This window comes from Herpailurus yagouaroundi, unplaced genomic scaffold, assembly GCF_014898765.1.
Source record: "Herpailurus yagouaroundi ecotype Mexico unplaced genomic scaffold, PumYag 139, whole genome shotgun sequence".
Classification (NCBI taxonomy): domain Eukaryota; kingdom Metazoa; phylum Chordata; class Mammalia; order Carnivora; family Felidae; genus Herpailurus; species Herpailurus yagouaroundi.
The window spans coordinates 27,645,233-27,668,858 of record NW_024412394.1 but is presented as its reverse complement, the minus strand read 5'-3'; the positions used below and the strand labels follow the sequence as shown (position 1 = coordinate 27,668,858).

At 32.1% G+C, this 23,626-nt stretch overlaps 1 protein-coding gene across 1 annotated transcript in view; it reads left to right on the top strand.

The window, feature by feature from the left end:
* LOC121029632 (protein eyes shut homolog) overlaps positions 1–23,626 on the top strand; it is a 388,431-nt gene that overhangs the window by 203,659 nt on the left and 161,146 nt on the right. Inside the window, exon 3 of the mRNA XM_040473866.1 lies at positions 2,083–2,196. Within this exon, the coding sequence (XP_040329800.1) occupies positions 2,083–2,196 (114 nt within the window). The remainder of the gene's footprint in view (positions 1–2,082; positions 2,197–23,626) is intronic.

The window sequence follows — 23,626 nt, the reverse complement described above, 5'->3', positions numbered from 1 at the left end:
TCCAAAATTTTTCTTCTTATAAGGACATGAGCCACATTTGATTAGGACCCACCTTAATGACCTCATTTAATTTTTTTATTACTTTCTAAAGATCTTGTCTCCAAATACAGTCACACTATGAGGACCTGGAGGTCAGGATTTCAACATATGAATTTTGACGGCTCACTATTTGTCCCCTTACACTGATTGAAATAGATTATGACCTATTGAACATTCTATTGTTAATTTAGTTTTTGTACATGGAAATATTTGGCACATAATTATATTTACTTAAATTTTCATTGTGTTAGGGGTTGTTTGGAAGTAAATGAAGGAAGAAGAGTTCTGTATTAGTGAGTCAGAGCTGTCATTCTATAAAGAATTTGAAAGGAATCAATGATAATGCCAAAAACTGCTTACAAATTAAATTAAAAATTCACTTAGAATGGAGGGGTGACTAATCTATTGAAAATTATGTACAACAGTTTTATAGTAACATGTGTCCATTTGCCATTGAATGTCCTGGGTATATTCTACAAAGGATATTATGAGCCAATTAACTGCATGGAAAAGTATTGTAAACAAGGTTATGGTATACGATATTGTAGGATCACAAAAGTGGGTATAAGTGAGATTTAGAAACTTGACAGAACAGCAAGGGCAGGAAAATGTAGAGTTTAGAAGTTCGTGCCTAACTTCTAAGAATCCAACAGCCTTTTCTTTATTTCCCCATAATTTAAGATTTTATTTTATTTTATTTTATTTTTTATTTTATTATGAAAAGAACACTTAATATGCCATCTACCCCCTTAACAAATTTTTAAGTGTATGATATATTAATGTTGACAGTAGGTACAATGTTGTACAGTAGATCTCTAGAGCTTATTCAACGTGCTTGACTGAAAGTTTATGCCTTGGTTCCTCTTCAGATAGTGTCAATCTTTTACATTTTCCTCTTTGGAATTATCACCTTGGCTAAGTTATAGGGCTAAGACAGTATACTTTTGAATGTATCACTTTGTAAATTACCACTGCAGTGCTACCACTGTATGTTGAAGAACATATATTATTATTATATACTGTCAAAACATGATTAACAAATTCAAATTATCATGAAAATAACTAAATCTCAAATATCAAGAATCAGAAAAATATTTGAATATATAGTGAGGGTCAGAAGATGGAAAACCTTATGTCAAATTTATTGAAATTAATTTTTGTTGCAATTTTTTTAAGTAGATATGATGCCCAGTGCAGAGCCCACTGAGGGCCCTAACCTACCAACGCAAAGTCAAGACTATGAGATCACGACCTGAGCCAACATCAGGAGTCAGACACTTAATCAACTGAGCAACTTTTGTTTCAATTTAAATACATCACTATGGCAGGGCCCCTGGTAGCTCAGTCTGTTGAGCATATGACTCTTTGATCTCACCTCAGGTCTTGACCTCAGGGTCTTGAGTCAAGCCCCATATTGGGTTCCACATGGGCTTGGAGCGTACTTAAAAAAAAATATATATGTATATATATATATATATGTGTATGTATATATGTGTATATATATATATGTATATATGTGTATATGTATGTGTGTATATATGTATATATGTGTATATATATGATGTGTATATATATGTGTGTATATATGTATATATGTGTATATATATGTATATGTGTGTATATATGCATATATGTGTATATATGTGTATATATATGCATATATGTGTATATATGTGTGTATATATGCATATATGTGTATATATGTGTGTATATATGCATATATGTGTATATATGTATATATGTGTATATATATGTATACATGTGTATATATACATATATATACACATCATCATGGAGTATTATTTATTAATTAGAATTATATTTTGTCAAAATTTTGATCATGATTTTCTTTTGAATATATGAAATTTATTGTCAAATTGGTTTCCATACAACACCCAGTGCTCATCCCAAAAGATGTCCTCTTCAATGCCCAATTTTTGCTCATGATTAAAGAATTTGGGAAAGTTGATGACCATAGTTAACTATATACAATGTAAATATTTTTAATCTAGTTGCAAAATTAATTTATTTTCATTTATATAGGCATACATTGTTCAGAAATTATTGGCCAATGTCAACCACGTATCTGTTTCCATGGGAATTGTGGCAATATTACTGCAAGTAGTTTCATCTGTGAATGTGATGAACCATTTTCAGGTAAAAAATGTACATATAATATGTATATACACATGCATACAAATCATTTTAATTGTTTTATTTCAAATTAAACTTGAAATGTTTCATTTATTACTGAAAAATGTCTTCAAGCAATGGTGTCTCCAGCCACAATTAGACACCTAAAGACCTCTTTTGTGGGAGTGCAACAAAAAATGCACGTCTTCCAAATTACAGAGAATGGTAATATTTCTTCGTGTTTCTCTTGGAGGTCCTTCCTCCTAACTAAAATAATTGTACCTTGATCTTTGATCTCTAGAAATAAAAGGAAATTTTAAAAAACATACTTTATGTTGATTACCTGAACATTACCAAATAATATAAGCAGAAACTGTGTTTAGCCATGTATATCTTTAATAGTATGTTGCTAATATTTTTATGAGGAATGAATATTTCAATGTGGTCTTATTTTATTTTTTTTAATAAAATTATACCCAAGGTTCATTTACAATTAATAAACTTGAAATTGTTCATGCCTTCAATTGACATTTAACTATGCCATTCTTAATTGAGGCTATTTTCACTGAAATGTTGAGGCTCGTGTTAATCTCAAAGGAAATTTGCTAAATGGAAAGTATTCTCAATTGTTTTTTTTTGCTTTTTGTTTGTTTTTGTATAAAACACATAAGTTAGGTTTTTCATAGGAGCCATATTTTTATCCTGTTTGACATTATTTTCTTTGACAAATATTTTCAAACATTTACCTCATGAAATAAACTCCACATATGATTCCTTTGAATATTTGGCCAATATTAGGTACTGCAACATTATAGGATTTCTCAATTTATTTCCATTATGTTCCAGTACATAAATTTATCCATGAAATATAGGATCCCCCTCATGTTGCTTTCCAAAAGTATAGTTATTCCAAAGCACAGTTATAGTACTTATAATATTTGCACTTTTGTACTGAGTATGTTGCATGTCTCTGTTGTTTTATGCAACAATAAATTTTAATTTCTTTTTAAAAATAAGGACCACTCACTAAAACTTTCAAAACCTGATATTTTGTGTGCTTAATTTATTAACTTGTTTGATTAAATGCTTGTTACTGAATGTGAACAAGATGCAATGAAAATTTAGACGGTTCTTTCACTAAAATGTCAAAACTTCTCAGAGGCATTTGGGCTTATTTTCAGTCACTCTTCAGGAGCTTAAATATTTCTAAAATCCAAATGTTAATGGACAGCAGCAAATGAAAGTACATTTTGCTAAGTCACACTTTTTTACCCCTCATTCTAGCTTTGTCAAGAAAATTTTTCTGGTCCTGTGTGTATTTAAAATTATTTATAAAATTTGCAACTATACTTTCAATTGTGTGAATATCACTAGTTTGTATTAAAATATGAATGATGTCTGCATCACAGTAAATTTCAAGTATATTTCCTTCCCATCCTTTTCTCAATCCCATCCTTTTCTCAACTTGATCAAAATATTGTATATCTCATATATATAACATATACTATATACAAAGATTATTTATAATTTTAACAGAACAAATAATTTTATCTTTGAACAACTTCACTGAATTTTCAAATACATTCCTAATCTCTTCAGATACCTTTCCTTCAACAGAATAAACTTGTAAAGCTTTATTTTAATTCAGTGAATTGGATGGAAAATTCAAACCATTATTGAAATTTACTAATGATTTATTTGAAGCCTCTAATTTTACTAATAACAAGCAGCTGGCATCTTTTAACTGTGTATGGATTTGTTGTGTTAATTGAGCTGACACATTTATATAACTATCACTTCACTTGTTATATGTACGGAGAAACTTGCAATAGAAAATGAGGAAAATTATTTTGGGGCAGTCATTTGATCTAAATGAAAAGACATGCTTCACAGAGTGATCTGTAAGAATCCCTTCTGCATCTGCACCTAATTCAGCATTGGCAGACAGTCTTCTAAGATAATTAACATTTAAAATAGATGCTGATAATTTTTCAACTAATGTGTAACTTCTGATTTTCAAATAGTCAGTGATGTCACTAATATTCTGTGGTGGATCATTAATAGTGACATAGTATAGGGGCAAACTGCATATTAATGATCAACTTTCTGGGGAAACATACATCTGAAACTTTTTTCTTAACAATATAAGTTGTTTTTGGGGGGCATCTGGGTGGCTCAGTCAGCTAAGCATCTGAGTGTTGATTTCAACTCAGGGCATGATCTTACGGTTTGTGAGATTGAGCCCAGGGTCAGGCTCTGTGCTGACAGCACCGAGCCTGCTTGTGATTCTCTGTCTCCCTCTGCCCCTCTTCCCCACTTTAATGCTCTCTCGCTCTCTCGCTCTCTCTCTCTCTCAAAATAAATTACATTTAAAAAATATATGTGTGTATATGTATAGTTTTTTATATAATTGCATTTTAAGTATTTATATTAAAATAAGAAACATCAGCACAAAACAAAATATGTAAATAATAGTATATTTATGACAGAGGCTTGCAAACTTTTATTTTTTTCTTTGTTTGTTTGTTTCTTCTTCTTCTTCTTCTTCTTCTTTTTTTTTTGCAAACTTCTGTAAAGGATCAAATAGTAAATGTTTTATACTTTTGAGCCGTATGGTCTCCATTGAGGTAACTCAACTCTGCTATTAGAGTGTGAAAGGAGCCATAGACAATATTCAAACATATTAATCTGGCTATATTCCAGTAAAACTTTATTTGCAAAAATAGGTGTAAGGTCACATTTGGCTTAGAGTTATTGTTTATCAACCATCAATTTATACCATACCTGTGATCAATCGTATGGCCAAACTTCTATAGCAAGAACATATAGATAACTCCCTATAAACTCTGTTAACAGGACTTCTTGTCCTCTATTTGTCTCTCATATAATACATGGCTATACTTATAATTCCCTGTGGTTACCACTGGCCCATTTGCAAAGGAAGCTTTGTGCTGGTAGGGCAGCATTATCAGATCCTTCTCCTCCTGTCCACTGAAACAATGAGTAGTGAGCTATTTGTAGTTTCTTGGGTCTCCAAAATCCAATAAGGTCCCCTTAAATGAGAAATATAATATACTTTGCATCTGGAAAAGATTGGGAAAAGATAAGTAGGTTATCATTTGTTAACTTGCTAGTTTATACTCATGTTAAACAATATGCTGCCTATGTATCTCTAACACTCCTAGAAAAGACCATTGCAGAATTTAAAGTACAAATTGGAGATATATCAAACACATCTCTATTTATCTAATGAAAGTGTGAATAATGTTACTTTCTTAGAAAGTCCAGGACAAGTGGTAATTTGGTAAGTTGGGGGGAACTGTTATCTTGGTAACATTCTGTCTTACACTCCAGGGCATAAACTGCTGTTACTGCCATGTGCAAACTAGGATGATGACTCCTTATTAGAAGATCTAGGAACTATTATAGATTGGGATATTTCAGTACCTATTTATTGCATTATTCTGTGACTTAAAGCCATAGACAAAAATGTACAGGAAGCAGCATATTTTTTTAACTTTGTATGTATACATGTATGTATGTATGTATCTATCAGTCATCAATTAATATAAATCAAGACAGCAAATAAATAAGGTGTAGAGTCACCACTCCTATTTTAAAACTAGTGATCCTTGGGGCGCCTGGGTGGCTCAGTCAGTTGGGCATCCGACCTCAGCTCAGGTCATGATCTCACAGTTCGTGAGTTCAAGCCCCACATCGGGCTCTGTGCTGGCAGCTCAGAGCCTGGAGCCTGCTTCGGATTCTGTGTCTCCCTCTCTCTCTGCCCCTCCCCTGCTCATGCTCTGTCTCTCTCTGTCTCAAAAATAAATAAAACATTAAAAAATTTTTTAAATAAATAAAACTAGTGATCCTTTAGAAAAAAAAAAACATATTCCTCATTTCTAAGACACCTCAAATATTATGGAAGAGTGTGAATAAGAACAATTAGCCATGAGGTCAGCTGCAGTCTCAGACATATAAAAGTAGAATTAATAAAGTTCTAATAAAAAACTGTATGAAATTATATTCTTTAATTGTAATTCCAAATTTGAAAATGTTATGTAAGATTTATGTATCTGTTATAAAGTGATTTGCTCTAATTTTATAACTTTGTAAGGTTTATTGCAAGAAACTTACTGTATCTTTTTGAGCAATTCAAGGAACCATTAAAATTTGCATTCTATAGATGGTTAGTCCTTGACTTACTTTCAAACTTTTAATATATGATTTTGATAGAAGAACAAATGATTGTCAGAAAATAAACTCTTCAGTCTTAGTTTAGGACTAATTTATAGCTACAATATTAATTTTAGTTTCAAGATTTAAGAAGCTTTATTTGCAAGGCAAGTTGGGATCTCTGTACCCAAGATGAATGATTTAAAGAAACCATAGCATGGCATTGAAGGAATAATCAATTTTTCAGGATATTGTAACCTCAGGTAACAAGAGGTCTAAATTGTCTAGTGGAGGATACTCTAAGATATTTTGTTAGTTTAAATCAGTTTAAATCAGAAGGTGGGCAGAATATTTTCCAATATAAAGTAGATTTCTCCATTTTTAAAACCCCTACCAGTAGGTAGAATTTATGGAAAATAGTATTTTGTTCATGGAAAGGAAAGCTAGCAGGAGCTAAATCAGATATAACTTTTTTCATTTTTAATAATTGAACTTTAATCCTACTTGAAACTCAGTTCTGATAAAGGTTGGGAAATTAATCTCAGTCAGTTCAATCGTGGTTCTAACCCCCTGCCACGTAGAGAATTGAACTAGTCCTTGTTGTCATAAGTGTAAGTTGTTAAATATTATGAATAATCATATTACATGAACTGATAGGCACTCTACCTGTACACTCAACTCTGAGGCTTAGTATTCATAAGATTTGGAGTTAAAATTATGGCAAATATTGATGCAAGTAAATCTAACATATTTACTAATGTACATAATTTTTTAGGTGTTGACTAGGAAAGAGTTCATGTACTTTCCTCTGGACAGGTATTATTTTTACATTGTCAGATTTCATTTTGTGGTATTTTTCTTCTTGATTCTTTGGTCACTGTGATCATTATCAGCATTGTTTGTGACCTATGCTACGGCATAATCCACAGTAGCATAACACTAAAAAACAAAGATTCTGTATCTAATTATTAACATGCATGATTTCCTTTGATACCTACCATACTCCATCCTGATAAAGAACTGAAACTCATTTTGCATCTTCTGATTAGTCTTCCTTCTCTTGTGATCATCCTCCTTTCATTGACAAAACAATGAATCCAAGTGTTCCTCATCCCACTATAAATTGTCTGGAGACAGTCTATGTGTCCACTAAGTATCTAGTATATATTATTCACCTTATAAATAGTAATTACTGGTAATTACAGGTCTCAGGATGATCATGAAAATTTTTATTTCTTCTGTTGTCAAATGAGAGCAGAAATTGATTACAGATAAAAAGGCTTTGAATGCTCAATAAAGTATATAATGTAGCTAAAATCATAAATCATATATGTTGTGACACTTTCCCTTTTTGTTACTATTGGATAAATAGTTAACTACTATTTATCATGTGATTTTCTTTTTACCAGAAAATAAGTACATTAAATAGTTAATCTCATCTCTATTTAACCTTTTGAGAAAATGGTGGAAATAGATTCATAACTTGGATTTTTTTGCTCTAATGATATTGATCTTATGCCAGTATGTAATGTTAGTTCTCTGGTTTGTTCAGTGAAAAGTTCATTAAATATTTAACAGTGAGGCAATGTCAGTGTATATTTGTATAGACCCATAGTATCCTATAGATCTTGAGAACCAGTAAGGCTTACTTGCTTTGCCATTTTTAAGTTGTCTTGCTTCGTTGATTTGAATTTAATTTATCCATTTTTTTCTTTTAATTTAGAGATAATTCGTTGACTTGATTGTATTGTCTTCTGGCCTTTATTTCTCATACAAAGTCAGTTATCATTTACATTATTGTTCCCTATGGATATGTCTTTTTTTTTTTCTCTAACTGATTTAGTAATTTTATATTTTGGTTATTGAGTCTCCCGTGCATAGCCATGGTTTTCTTTGTATTTGTCCTACCTGAGATTATCAAACTTCTTGGATTTGTAAGGTAATGTTTTCACCATGTTGGGAAAGTTTCAGGCCACTTTAAATTATTTTTTACTGCTAAAATCTCTTTCTCCTTTTCTTCTACAATTACACATTTGGTAGACAACTTATTATTTTCCTGCTTGTCTTGTAATTCTGGCATAATTCATTTCAGGGCAGTCATTTTCCTCCCTGTATCTTTCCTTTGAGTTAATTTCTATTGTTTTGTTTGTTTTCTTTACTGATGCTTTCTAATTCTGCCTAGTCTTGTTCACTCTTCAAGGACTTTGTAGTGTGTGTGTATGTGTGTGTGGGTTTAATATTTTTAAACCGAGATATTATTGACATATAACATTATATTAGTGTAGTATCCATTATATAACATAATGATTTTATATTTGTATATGTTGTTAAGTGATCAACCATGATAAATCTAGTTAGCCTCCATAGACTTTCTTTTTCTTGTGAAGATAGTTTGTATGTTTTTATACAGTTTTATTTTCTATGAGAAAGTTCATCTGAAAATAGCTATTCGCAGTAACACAAAGTAACACCAATGTGAATATTTCTTTCTTGCGCTCTCGTTTTGTTGTTGTTGTTGTTGTTGTTGTTGTTTTTAAATCTCCAGAACTTTTCTCTGTTTATATTGAAACAGGTAACTTTGAAGGGCACCTAAACAGGGATTCAGGTAGATAGATGTTATTTTAAAACAAGTGTATATAATTAGTCATAAAGATCAATTTCTGGCAAAGTGATCCTGACTGCACTTAACATATGATGGTAAATATTTTTAAATGAAATTCACAACTATAGATGGAGCAGCTTTGGTAAATGAAGCACTGTCAAGTGCTGAAATTCTAGAGAAAGAGAATTGAGTAGCTATGATAAATATATTATGTGTTGCTCAAATAATTTTACCTCATTCAACCAACTAAATTTTCTAAATATATATTTTTAAATGCTACTTTCTTTCTCCAAAGACTCTACTTCCTTTCCTTTACTTGTATTACATGGTAGAGAGATGAAATTGAGTCGTTTGGTTATTAGTTTTCATAACAATGATATACACAATTTAGTTATGTAATTTTTGATTACTTCATCTATAATATGAAGAAAATATAGTATTATTTAAGCTCTCTAAATTTTAGTTTTCTGAACTGTAAATTACAAGAATTTAAATATTCATCTAATTTCCCCCCACCCCGAGGACTAAATTACACAATCCATGTAAAGTACTTGGTAAAATGAGACAAACAGTAAGTATTCAATTAAATTTAGCTGTTTCTACTTTTGCTATTGTTTGATATAATTCTTCATTCATTTTTTTTAAATATTATATTTTAATTTTTTGATGTTTATTTATTTTTGAGAGAGAGAGAGAGAGAGAGAAAGAGGGAGCAAGAGCACAAGTTGGGGAGTGGCAGAGAGAGAGAGAGAGACAGAATCTCACGCAGACTCTGCATTGTCAGCAAAGAGCCCCACACTGGGGTCAAACTCAAAACTGTGAGATCACGACCTAACCTGAAACCAAGAGTCGGACACTTAACTGACTGAGCCACCTGGTGCCCTTATTTTATTTTATTTTATTTTTTTATTTTATTCTATTCTATTTTATTTTATTCTATTTTATTTTATTCTATTCTATTTTATTTTATTTTATTTTATTTTATTTTATTTTATTTTATTTTATTTTATTTTATTTTATTTTATTTATTTTAAAGAGAGCAATATGAGTGGAGGAGAGAGGCAGAAGGAAAGAGAGAGGGAATTGCAAGCAGGCTCCATGCTGAGTCCTGACTTGGGGCTCAATCCCATGACACTAGGATATGACCTGAGCCAAAATCAAGACTTGGAAGCTCAAAAAACTGAATTACCCCAGTGCCCTTCAATGTTTATTTCTTCTATTTTGCTAATACAGATAAACCTGGTTTCCTATTTTCCCCTAGCATTTGAGTATTAATATACTTGTCTTGTATCTACTTTTATTAACTTACATTTTTAATATTTCTCTAAACCAATCATCTGCTATAATCAGATAGTTCTAATGATTGTCCTATGAATAAATCATAAATATTCACATTTTCCCTGCTTTTGTTCATACTTTTCATCTTCTCTAGAATGAAGATCTTCTTCCTTTCCTTTACTCCTCCAAAATTCACTTCCTTTTCCCCCTTCTATTGATTTACAATAGGCAGCAAGGCCTACAATCTAGTCATATTTACAGCCCCATCTTCCAGCACATATAAGGTATTGAATAAATGTTTCATAATAAAGAAAGTAAGAGACAGGGGTCTATTCTTAAAGGAATTCAAAGTATTGTGATTCTCTTTTGACAGCTATACTTAAGAATAAATATGAAGCAGGGGCGCCTGGGTGGCGCAGTCGGTTAAGCGTCCGACTTCAGCCAGGTCACGATCTCGCGGTCCGTGAGTTCGAGCCCCGCGTCGGGCTCTGGGCTGATGGCTGGGAGCCTGGATCCTGTTTCCGATTCTGTGTCTCCCTCTCTCTCTGCCCCTCCCCCGTTCATGCTCTGTCTCTCTCTGTCCCAAAAATAAATAAAAACGTTGAAAAAAAATTAAAAAAAAAATAAATATGAAGCAAACTTTTTTTTTTTTAATCTGGAGTCACAGGATTATAATCTACTATTATACACTCTTATTGTCCTATATAGAAGGAAAAGGATCACAGTTTTTGCTGTGTGTTTTATTAGGACACTGGAAGGAATATTGAAAGAAATATGCCATCTCTTAAAAATCAAAGATATGGTTTTGGTACACATGGCCATGTGAATAATGTGAATACCTGCTTATCTTTAACTCATAATGTGTTCAGTTTTCATACCAACTATGCAAATGGTGGGATTGCATTGTTTTTTAAAGTGAAAAAAGTATAAAAGCCGCTTTTAGTCTTATAATATTGAAAGTACCAGTGACTCCCTTATAATTATGTTGAATTGGCTATCGTTAGTAACAGATGTTCTATACATTGCAGTAATACTGCCTATATAATTGTGATAATTTTTCACTTCTGATTTGTCAGTTTCAGTGATTTAAAAGTCACTTGATGACTGCCTGAAAATGACTAATACTTTTTTCTATATTAAGTATTTTCTGCTGGTGCAGTGTAAGTCTTTTAATGAGTTCTTGAATTCTGTTGAAGTATGCATGTTTTAATTCTTTGTTCAAGTAAACAGGTGTGACAATTTATAGAATTCCATGCAGAAACTCTCTAATTACTCCATCTTGGGACTTTGAAATGTGTTTTATGGGGAAAGCCATAAACTTATTTTTCAGATACAGGAACATTTTTTAACATATGGCTTCAACTTTTATTTATTGAAAAAACTTGAAAATAAAAATCCAGAACTTACAGAATATTTTGTCCTATAAGTACTTTTGCTATTCTATTTTATCTGCTGATACTCAGTGATTACTTTTTTAGATGCTAGCTGTGAAATTCCAAGGCAAGAACTATCAAAGTATGATTATAAGCATCCCTTTCAATGCATATGATCCTGCTTGATTTCTTTAATTGGTTGCTTTGATTACACTAATCAGAAACTCCTTTTTTTTTTTTTTTAATTTTCATTATGGACAGGCTTACCTTAACAACTTTATTAACTTCATATATGTTCAGGAACATTTTTAGAAATAGTCCCCTAAATGAGCATTTCCTGATTCAAGACAATTATTTGTAAATGATTAATATGTTGTGGTGCCAAAGTGTGTTGCAACTCAGTGGAATTCTTTAACAAGTTAAAGAGTAACTTTAAAAATAATATGAGACAATAAATTAAATTATGATGTACATTTTGATGATATATCAAGTGAGTAAGTTTGGAAAGAAAGTAATTTTTTTTTCTGTCACTTATGCATTAGATTTGATCCCATTGGTATCTGTGTCTACCTATCCATGACAAATTCATTTCGATGGCTATACCTGAAATGACAGTGTTGGGGGAAAAACATTTTTCTCAACCCTTCAATATTATTCTAGCTGATTCAAAAATTAATTTCACATGAGAAAGATCAACAGGAGAAAAAAAAAAGTAAGTATGTGGAGGAGGCCCAATAATCAAATTGAGACTTGAATAAAAGAGCAAGGCAGGCATTTTTTGTACTTTTGAGGCAAAGAGACAATAAATCTGTGAGTAATTGGCAGGACAAAGAAACTTACGTTTGGGAGCTTCACTGAATAAGGAATTCTAAACAGAATTTGGACTGACGTGGTAAACTAGCGAAAAGTAACAAGGATAGTTTATATGGCCTTCTTGGTTCTTAATTCCCTATTTCTGGTGATGAGGTTATCTCTTTACATCTTGGTGTGGAGAAGGAACATTTTACACGGGAGATTTATTTCCTGCTTTATGGAGACAAAGGGAGATCAGAGTGTTCTTACATTAGTTTCTTAAGTAACTTTTTAATTCAAAATTCTCAATATGCCAAAGTGGCACATTTTCAGGAGGCCTGTCCTTGGCCTCTACACTAGATATACCTGAACTTAGATCTTTTTAGAAGCACTTTTCATAGAGTTTATTCTATTTTCTAACAGAATCTAAATAGTATGCATCATGGCAGGTGAGCCCACCAATTGGTATTTAAGAATTGAGGTTTCACCTCAGCTGCAGGGTTACAAGGAACTGAAGTTTTTTAAGTGCCATCATGACTGATTTGGGGAACCAACTGCTCCTATAAGATAGCAATTAAAATATCTTTTCCCCTGAAAATTGGTCGTTAATCATCATTGCTCATATAAAAGGCATTATATTTGTATAATGAAGTATCTCATTTGATATGGTGAGAACTAGAAAACAAACAACACTTTAGCTTACTGAATTTATATATTCACATTATATTTTTCTTTCATTGCTCTCTTCTGAGTCTGGGACACAATATTTGAGTAAATTAAATTACTTTATGAAAAGATGATAACTGGGAGGTATGTGTGTGACAGGGAGGACTGAAACTTATAAATTGAGTCTAACTAAACTTTAGGTAAGGTATAACAACATGTTAGCATTTAACTATGTAACTATTTTCACACACCAATAAAATTCTGATTAAATCTGATATATTAATAGTGCCTTATTCTTTTCAGCATTTTCTCATAGAAAATTCACTGGCTACATATCATTAATTAAATGTAAAATTATTTTCAAATGAACATTTTTTACCTTTACAGCATTTTAATACAATATGTATAAATCTAACCCTATAACCTTGAGTTTTTAAGGGTTTATTTTAGAACTTTGAAAGATCTTTAATGAGTAAACTCATTGCACCAGTGAGTATATATGAATACCAATGGTGGGAAGATTGAATATGACTGTATTGACTAACTGGCAGTTTGTTTTTGTGAACAAAACCCAAGAATCCCTAACTCTTTGCCTAGTGTTTTGAAGTTTGTACAATATTTCCCTATGCAGATGACATTTAATGGTGGCAACTACCCTATGAGGAAAAAAAATACAATAATAATTAAGTGCTTGATATATATCAGATGGTCCTTGACTGGGTAGGTGGTTACTTCCTCCAAGGTAGACATCATTATTTCTCAGCAACATTTGTTTTGGATGTTTTTTCAACACTTCAATCTGGAAAAAAAAATCTATTTTCAACAGCCTTAACTTCCTGGTTTTCTGGTCTGTAATCATAAGCATATTTCCTTCCCTATGTCTTTGAACTATGTTCTCAGCCAAAAAAACAAGCCTCTTTCTCCCTGGTTTTTATATTCTCCGGAGCCCTTTCTTTATTTTTTTTTTCTACTCTTCACTTCAAACCCTTTTAGGACTTTTAATTCTTATGCTCTTACATCTTCAGCTACTTCACAGAGCTTTTACTAGTTATTTATTGCTGTGTAATAAAATAACCCTAAACTTAATGGCTTAAATCAAATACAACATTTATTTTTTGCTCATGAATCAGCAACTTGGTTATCTTTGCTTTGATAATTGCTGTTCAGAGTGGCTCAAAAGCTGGGTGCTACAATCATTTGAAGATTGGTTATAATATTCACTTAGAACTTCACAGTTCTAGCAGATGATGCTGGGTCTTGACTGAAGTGCTGGATGGTGCTCTTGGATGGAATACTTTCAGGTACCCTCTGTGCATGACATTAGCTTTCACAGTATGGTACCAGGATTCCACAACCAGCCTCTGCAGAGAGGAATGAGCTGTATCACCTTCTACTACCTAGCCCCAGAAGTGACATAAAATAATTCTTTCTACATTCTTTTTATTTAGGATATTATACAAGTCTTCTCAGGATAAAGGTTAGAGACAAGGTTCTGGAAGATCATGTTTAGTTACAAATATTGCTGCAGGCATCTGATACTCTACCAGAGGATACTTCCTTTTATTCTTTGTCTTATTCTGAAACCTAAATGATCCTCAGCCTTCCTCTTCTTCTATAGCTTGTTATAGCAAAAGTTACTCATTCTCTCATGGAACATGCATGTACCATGAGGCCATTATTGCTTCTTCTTAATTAATAGTTGCACTTACTAAATTATTGCTTTCGACATATCTTTCAAAATCTCCATTGAGCTTCATGCCTCATGTCAGATTTACTACTGCTTTTAACATTACTATTTACTATCTTCTTGGTTCCTCATCATTAACCAATAGATCCAATACCTAGCTTCTAATCCTTTTTTCCATTGCAAGTCTTATCATCGCTATTTTAAAATCTCACTTCATATTCTTTGACTTTATCAACTCCTAGGAATATAACAACAGTTATTTTACTATAGCAACTCACACCCACAAAGATTCCAAAAAATCATAATCATCTTGAAATACTGAGTTTTTCTTATAAATCTGTCACTTTCTGAATCAATCTACATTTCATTTTTGTGGCCAAATCTTTTTTTTTTTTTTTTTTTTTAATTTTGGAGGAGACCATTTGTTTTGATAGGAAAATAGTTCTTTTAGTTAAAGGACCTGCATATGATCCCATATCTGCTGTTTATTTATCTTTATGAAGACACTTAATTAACTTTTCTGAAGCTAAGTTTTTTTTTCATGTGCAGTAGTTGAAAGAAAAAAAAGAGCATTATTTTGAAGTGTGACTTAGATCTTGTATATAAAACACAAACACTATTTTATACTGTTTGAGTTGCACCTATTATTAGTTTCTTCTTGCAAAATGTTTTTGTCCTTCCATAACTAATCCGAATCCAGTTGTTACACTTCTGTCATACCCTATGATGTATATAGTAATGTTGATTTATTCAGATCATGTGTTTTCTCTGCTTCTTTTTGTGGTTACTGACCACTGGTGGTGGGAATCTCAACTTTTTGTGTGGCTTTACAAATAGATCTGTGGTCTTCAGACCCAGCAATACCCTCAAGTCTGACCAGCCATCTGTTCTCGGTGCCTAAATAGAAACTTCTCTGATTATTTACTACTACTTTTCCAAAATCTCAAACTTTTGTTGTTGTTCAACCTCTCTTCCCTAAAGTTTCCCTTACCATCTACATGCTGCAGATACTTTATATCTGCTACATAGAAAGGACATATTAAGTATGATATCCATGAACTTTTATCTAATATTTATCAATTTAATTTAACTATATAATCCCTTGCCTCCTTTCCTTTAGTTTCATTTCCGTTTATGTGCCTATTTATGATAATAGCACTCTGACCTGAATCCCTGCTTGCCCATAATCTAATGTAATATATGCATTTAGCCCAATTGGGTTTATTATTTGGTATATATTTTAATTTCTAAGTGAATTGCACTTAATTCAGTTATCTTACTTGATGGAGTAGATAGCTCAGGAGGAGGAATTGTTTTATTTCATATCCTTGCTTATCAGAACATAGCCTAAGGCCCTTAGGAGTTTGGATCCAGGGGAAATTATTTTGATTTTTAGGCACAGAGGAGAAGAAACACCAGGTAAAAGCACATTAGTGATGGAGTGTAAAACTAAAGTGAGAGACACTGTTATGAAAGATAGTGTTCATAAACATCAAACTTGGGGTTGAGTAGAAAAAATATAATTTTTTAGTGAAAAATGAATACATCAATCAGTTAATGAGATGGAATGATTTTTATCAAGGGCAGTAAAATAAAGTCCTTTAGTGTTTGACTTATACTTATTTGAACTACATCCTTTCTGTCGATCTTACCTATAACTGAAATCACATTTTTACACAGATAAGATCATTTATTTTTCTATTTATGTGCCACATGATTTAGATTAAATGCTCTAATGAATTTTAAATAATTTGTGAATGAGTCATGATCAATGAAGAGTTCTTCAAAAAATAAGGCATATTGCTCAAAAACTTACTAAAATCTATAAGAGCTTTTACTAAAACACTTTCAGGTTTGATATTTTCCATAGGCTTTCCTTGTAAGAATGTTTTTGAAATTTTAATGATAGCACTTGTTCTTCTAATATATGGAAAACATAATTTGTAAAATATCTATACTATCTCTCCCCTTTTGTGATAACCATAGCACAAGAGAAATTGGATCTTCTAAACATATCTATACTTTTCCAAGGCAGTTATGCTGACTAGACCTTGATTACATTCAGACTTAGAAAAAAAAATTATTCCATCTCCATATGATATACCACTTCTTTCTAAGGATCTTCCAACTCTGGAATTTTGTTTTTGAGGAATAATTAAAGCAAATATATATTCTAGTGTGTCTCATGATGACCTTTCAAAGTGCATGAAAATTGACAATAATACATTAGGTTGTATACAAAGAAAATACTCTTTATTTAGTAATAAAATGTTAATGAAGACAAGATGTATGGTGACTATATGTAATCATCTACATTTAAACTACATGTAAAAGAGATTAACAATAAAACATAGAATAAGCCAACGAAATCTCCTATAATTTAAGTCATATAATTTGTTTCTGATTATGTTTTACTTAGAACTAAAATGATGAGGAAATTTTTAGGAGATACTGTTTAAAGCAGTTATTCTAAGATGCTTAAGGGATATGACTCTACCACTCTATTTTACATTAAAAATATCCTAAAATATTTTACTAGAAATAGAATAGTAAAAACCTGTAATTCAGAGTAGAGGAAAAAAGTCTGTCAACTTCTATTTTCCAAAGCATTTTACTCTATAGGAATATTCTTCTAATTGCTCTGGCCTCAATGATAATTGGACCATATCCTGAATTTTAAAATTTTGTAGTAAATGTTCTTTCTGAATCATAGTAGATTTCAACATAAATTACAATGATATCAAAGCAGCAGTCAGTGGAGTCCTGGTTGTGTTATGCTAAACTGAGATCTGAAAACCACTAATTTTCCCCCTTCTCCCAATTCAATTTACAACCCTGTTTCTAGCATTCATCTACATTCATCTTCATTTTATTTTTAGCTCCTGCAACCTTTCTGTGCCATAATTTTTATATACCCACCTTTACTTTCAGAACTGTGCACTATATCCACATCCATCTTTCTACATGAAGTTAGCATCTAGGTAACAATTTCCATTCCTGACAGCACACTTAATAACTTTTACATTCATGTGGATGACACTTCAAATACTAGAGTTTTATGATTCACTCTCTTTGATTATGCTAACATACAACCTCAGTCTTTATATCAGCTCAGTTGCTTACCAATTCCAAATTATCTTTGTGTCTCTGAACTGGCTAACACATGTTAACCATGGCAACTAACATTTAAATGAATATTGCTTTTAATTTGAAGAATATTGGAATGCATATTAAGAATGAACAGGTTATATCAAGGACATCAAGCTTCATCAATTTTAAAACCAATCTAATATATTAAACTCATGTAGATTAAATAATAATAAAATCTCAGCTATGATTTATTATTTACCATATATTGGGCATTGTGGCAACCATATCTTATGCATTATTTACATGTAATTGTCAAAACAAAACTATATAATAACTGCCATTATACTTCTCCTCACATTTTTTAGAGAAAAGGAAGCCCGGAGAGCTTTTATGAGCTTAAAAGTTTTCAGAATCACAGCTAGTTAGTGGTATAAGGAAGGTTTTTATAGATTAATGATATTAGCAGGTTTTTATCTTTATTAATTCTAATTGAAGATAGCACTTAAGTCATTGGCATAGACCCTTCTGTTGCTTGTTAGTAGTCCTTTATAGCATATACCGTTTCAAAAGATGATCATTTACCACCAAGTCTTCTAGAAACACCCATTTCCTGAGAAAGTGTTATTTTATATCCAATCTCTAATATATGCAATTCTAAAAATCCATAAGTAAATTTTTAAATGCCACATGGAAGAAGCTTGTGCATTTTTCTTTGATATGATTTTAAGTCACAGTGCAATCTGGCAATTCTAAACTTAGGCTAGAGCTAGGGATTTAAAATCTTTGGAAATTTACTTACATCATTTCCTCAACAGATGCTTGGCAGTAGAGACGGCTATGTATAGCTGAGGAAGAAAGTTCTTTGAGGATAGTGAGAGATTTGTTGAGGTTTAAATTCCTTAGACTTACTTCAACTTTTTTTTTTCCTTCTTATGCTGACTGGTATTCACAAGTGTTAACGGAAAAGTGCCTCCCTTATCTCGAGAAATAAAAAGCCAATACTTTAAAGAAATAAAAGAAAAAGAAAAGAATGATTTTAAAAGGAAAATAACAAATCTAATTCCCCAAGAAGTTTATACAACTCTGATAAATTTGAAAAAGTATACATTTTTCATCCTTTGATTTTTTTTTACCTTATTTTTAGACTTACCTAAAATATTTAATAATAAGGTACACAGAGATATCATGTCCTTGAACAATTTAATGGAAAATAAATCTATATCTATTTACATTTACTGTATTGGAAATATTTTAATAGTTTATGAAGAATTAAAATGTGTAAATGAAAGGATTTCACTGGAACACAAATGATTTATTAGTCTTTGCATGTCAAAACCTCCTCCAATATTAATACCATTTTTATGCAGTTTACTTGGGGGATCAAGATATTGGTGGCACCCTATCGGTTGCAATATAATGCTTAATATAGTTCATGGACTCATCGTATTTGAAGTATAATATTAGGGAATAGGGTTGCCAGATTTAGCAAATAATAATACCAAAGTTTCAGTTGAATTTAAATTTCAGATAAATAGTGGATTTCCATGTATTGAATGGGACACAGACTTCTTCCATAGTGTACAGAATTATCTTTAACTAAATATGTCAGCTAGCCCAACATGATGGTAACCATAGGGAAATACATAGAATAAGTAATGGAAAATCTCCTTTTCTTGCCCAAGAAAGTATGAGAAGGGGATCTTGAAAAGAGAGATGAAAGAAAAGAAATCAGTCCGATGTGTGTCCATTTCCCTCTTCCTGAGGTTTGGCTCTGTGAGAGAAGGGTATGTTTCACTAAATAAGAGAGGAAGCACTCAGGAGAGGAGGTCTCTTGCCAAGAATCCTGTTTAAGGTTCTAGAACCATACACTTCCTGGCTCCCATTATATGGGTAAAATATAACAGGAAAGTTCATGGGTTTAAGTTTTGTGATCTGTCCTGAGACCCTTGCTTTCCTTCTCTTCTGAATGTGACTCTAAGTCTCTGGATGGTGTCATGATCATGCTTTCAGAAAACCCTGTCCATGCTCCATTCAGTGAAGTTTATTGTTTGCTACTGCCTCTTGTGGTAGTATCATTTTCTTTATTTCTTTATTCAGAGTCATCTGAAGGCAAAAGAACTCCAAGGGAACAGCAAAATTGAAGAAAGGGCTCACATGTAGGTGATGTCACCTAGTAGAACAGCTGATAATTGCCAGGTCACAGATTTTGAAGGACAGCTGCTTGGGGTCTTTCATTATCCCAGGGTATGTTGTATCTATAGCTAGTAAATATCAGGTACCATTTTGCTATATGTGTAATGCAGGTAGGCTCTAATTTGCTTAAAATAATGCTTATCAGGGCTATATATAAAACAATTGGATGTGTAAAAATTTGAGTTTGTCACTGATGGGCTTTTAAGTTTAATGGACCCAGCTTGTGGTGAAGGAGCAAATAACTTAGGACTTATCTTTCTCTAACTTATAAGACAGAAGGAAGTAGATCTATAAGTTCTAGAGATCATTCAATCAATCATATGAATCACATAATACACTTTCTGTAGAAAATCATAATATTTTACTAATATTTGAGGAGACTAAACTTGAAAAATACAAAAAAAAAAAGAAAATACATTTTTGGTCACTTCTCTCGTAATGTTTGACCTTCATATGCGAAAATGGTAGTATTTACCCTTTAGTAAACATTTTTATTTAGAAGTGGGTATGATAAATTACTAAGAAATCCATATATTCCAACTTTTAAAAGGAATGCATTATGTAATGGAATAGTTTGTCACATTAATAGTATAGCTTAAGTTGTGAAAGTCTGTTGTATGTATAGTTAATTGGTACATGCTACAAATTAATTAGGTAACCTTTGTGTCATTTTTAGTAATCCATTGATCTAGTCAAGCCAAAATACCACTAAATAACACCAGAGCAAATTTTTGTGTACTTAATTGAGGCAGTGGCCAATGGGATATCTGGGTACACTGGAATGAGCTTTTGGTTCTGAGTCCATGGGAATCTGAATAGACAGAACAAATATTTATTTAACCTCCTTTTCCCTATTATTAACACTAATTATTTCCAACTGGCCTAGTGATAATGTACAAATTTTCATATCTAATGGGACAGATTACACAGTATCAACATTGTGGGAAGCTTTATTTTTTTCTTTCTGTACCATGTTGACCACAAACAGAAAAAAAAAAAAAAATAACAATCAAGATGGAAGACCTTGAAGACTTTAATATCTTTGTAGGTATGATGACATAAGTCACATTTTATTCTACATTTAAAAATGTAATGTTTGTATTATGGCAAGCATAAATTTATATTTTGTATAGAAGTGGGACTTTTTCTTTTGATCTCTTTGCTTTTAGGCTTTATTGAGTTCGATGTAAATATAGAAGGATGTTTTTAAAATTTTTTTTTTTTCAACGTTTATTTATTTTTGGGACAGAGAGAGACAGAACATGAACGGGGGAGGGGCAGAGAGAGAGGGAGACACAGAATCGGAAACAGGCTCCAGGCTCTGAGCCATCGGCCCAGAGCCTGACGCGGGGCTCGAACTCCCAGACCGTGAGATCGTGACCTGGCTGAAGTCAGACGCTTAACTGACTGCGCCACCCAGGCGCCCCAGGATGTTTTTATCTCTAGGGAGATAACATTTGATGATAATGAAGTTTAGTAAGGCACCATAACCTATGTCTATTTTCTGTTCCTTTTCCCAGTCTCTGGATGTTTTATTCTTTCTTTTCACATTCCTTTTTTCTCCTAGGGACTATATACTATGGGGAAACATATGTGCACATGCACACACACATAGTGAATACACACACACATATATCCATAAGAAAAAGTATAGAAAAAGAAGGAAGACAATATAGGAATAACCCTTGAAATTTGGACTATCGCTAAGGAAGAATTAACTATAATACAGTGACCACTCCCCAGGAAAGATAAATTATTATACTGTTGTTACTCCATAACTAACTACAAGGATATTTTAAACTATTTTTGTTTCTTTGAATTTTGCTTAGTCTTTTTGTTTGTTTGGCTTTTATAAAGCTCTACATGTACAGATGTTTAAGATATTTGCAAGAGTTTTACATGAACATCTTTTGTTCACTCATTTATTTAACAAATGTTTATTAAGCACCTACCATGTATAAGACATTTCTTGCCTTATTACCTTTGGGAAAACTGTACAAGAATATTCATTTTATTCTTCCTTTTCATGTAATTGGAAGATTTAAAATATCTCATTGTCTACAGTATTATATAAACCCTTATTATCTTAATTATTTACATGCCTTAATATTGATGCTAAAAGCTACTATAGTTCATTCTTTAGTCATTTTATTTCACATTTCAATTATTAAGGTATCTAAATTCAATCTGCTTACCTATGCAAAATAATGTACAGAATAAGAACAATTATTTCAAATTAATATTACTGGCAGTTTAAACATCACTATGATTATCAGCTGCTTGATCTTTTCTAATAAATGAAAATATTAGCTGAATATCTTCAGTCTCTGAGACATATACATTCAGCACATCTTCTCTCTGTGATATACTGTTACAAATGGCTTTTCAAACCAGTAGGTATGTCTTGTTCAATTAATTTTGGCAAAGTTCACATAGCAGGAGTCATCTTATCAGCTCTTGACAACTGTGTACATAATTCTATCACAGCAGAAATTTTTCTGTGATTTTCTCAAATCAAAAATATATGAAGGCAGTTTTTAAGAACAGATCCTCTCAAACATCAACCCTATTAAAACTACATTTCCTTTATTTATAATTTTTTTTTACAAGTACATTTTCTCATTACAGAGATATGGCTTTGCAAATTCTCTATATTATTATAATTTGAATTTGCATACATGTTTAAACAAATATGAGTTAGTATACCTTTTTATATGCTGTTATATTATAATAGCCCTGGTAATGGTTTTTAACTTGAAACTTTGCAATTTCTCCTCAGTGCCTGATAAACTACAATATTTTTAGTGGGCAATAAAAAAATTAATATTCCTTGTCTTATCTCAAGAATTAAATAAGATAAGTGCATGTGTGTTTTGTGGACAAATATAAAATGTTGCTTGTACTGTGTATACCCTAAATTCCAAACATTTCATGTTTTGCCCATGCTGGATTAGATTATATAAATCCTGAAGTTAACAAAAGAAGTGTCATTTCTGAGCAGTTCTATTAACAAAAATATGTGACTTCTCTTCAGCTTTGAAGTGATAAATGGCAATTGGAAAATTAATCAAAAATTCTGAAAATATTTTTGAGGGTGCCTTATTCAGATTTCCATTACTAATACTATTTTTCGGGGTTCTTACCTTTTACCTTCATCTGCCAGCCAGGATTGCCATGGAACATTCCTTGAAGTTAGGCCAGGGGCCAAGTAGGATATAAGAGTGGGATTTGGGGATGGATGTATATTGAGAATTGTGTCTGAAAAGATGAATCCATGTTCTCCCCTTGAGCAAGTCACAGGTTGGTGAAAAAAGAAGACAAATGATGTGTACAAAGAAATTACAATGGGAGATGTGAAATGCAGTTGTAGGAAGTTCATGGATGCTATAACAAATATCCATTAAAGTATTTTATGCACGATCCGATTTGAATTTTAGCATGATATATTTTTTTTAACGTTTATTTATTTTTTTGGGACAGAGAGAGACAGAGCATGAACGGGGGAGGGGCAGAGAGAGAGGGAGACACAGAATCAGAAACAGGCTCCAGGCTCTGAGCCATCAGCCCAGAGCCCGACGCGGGGCTCGAACTCACGGA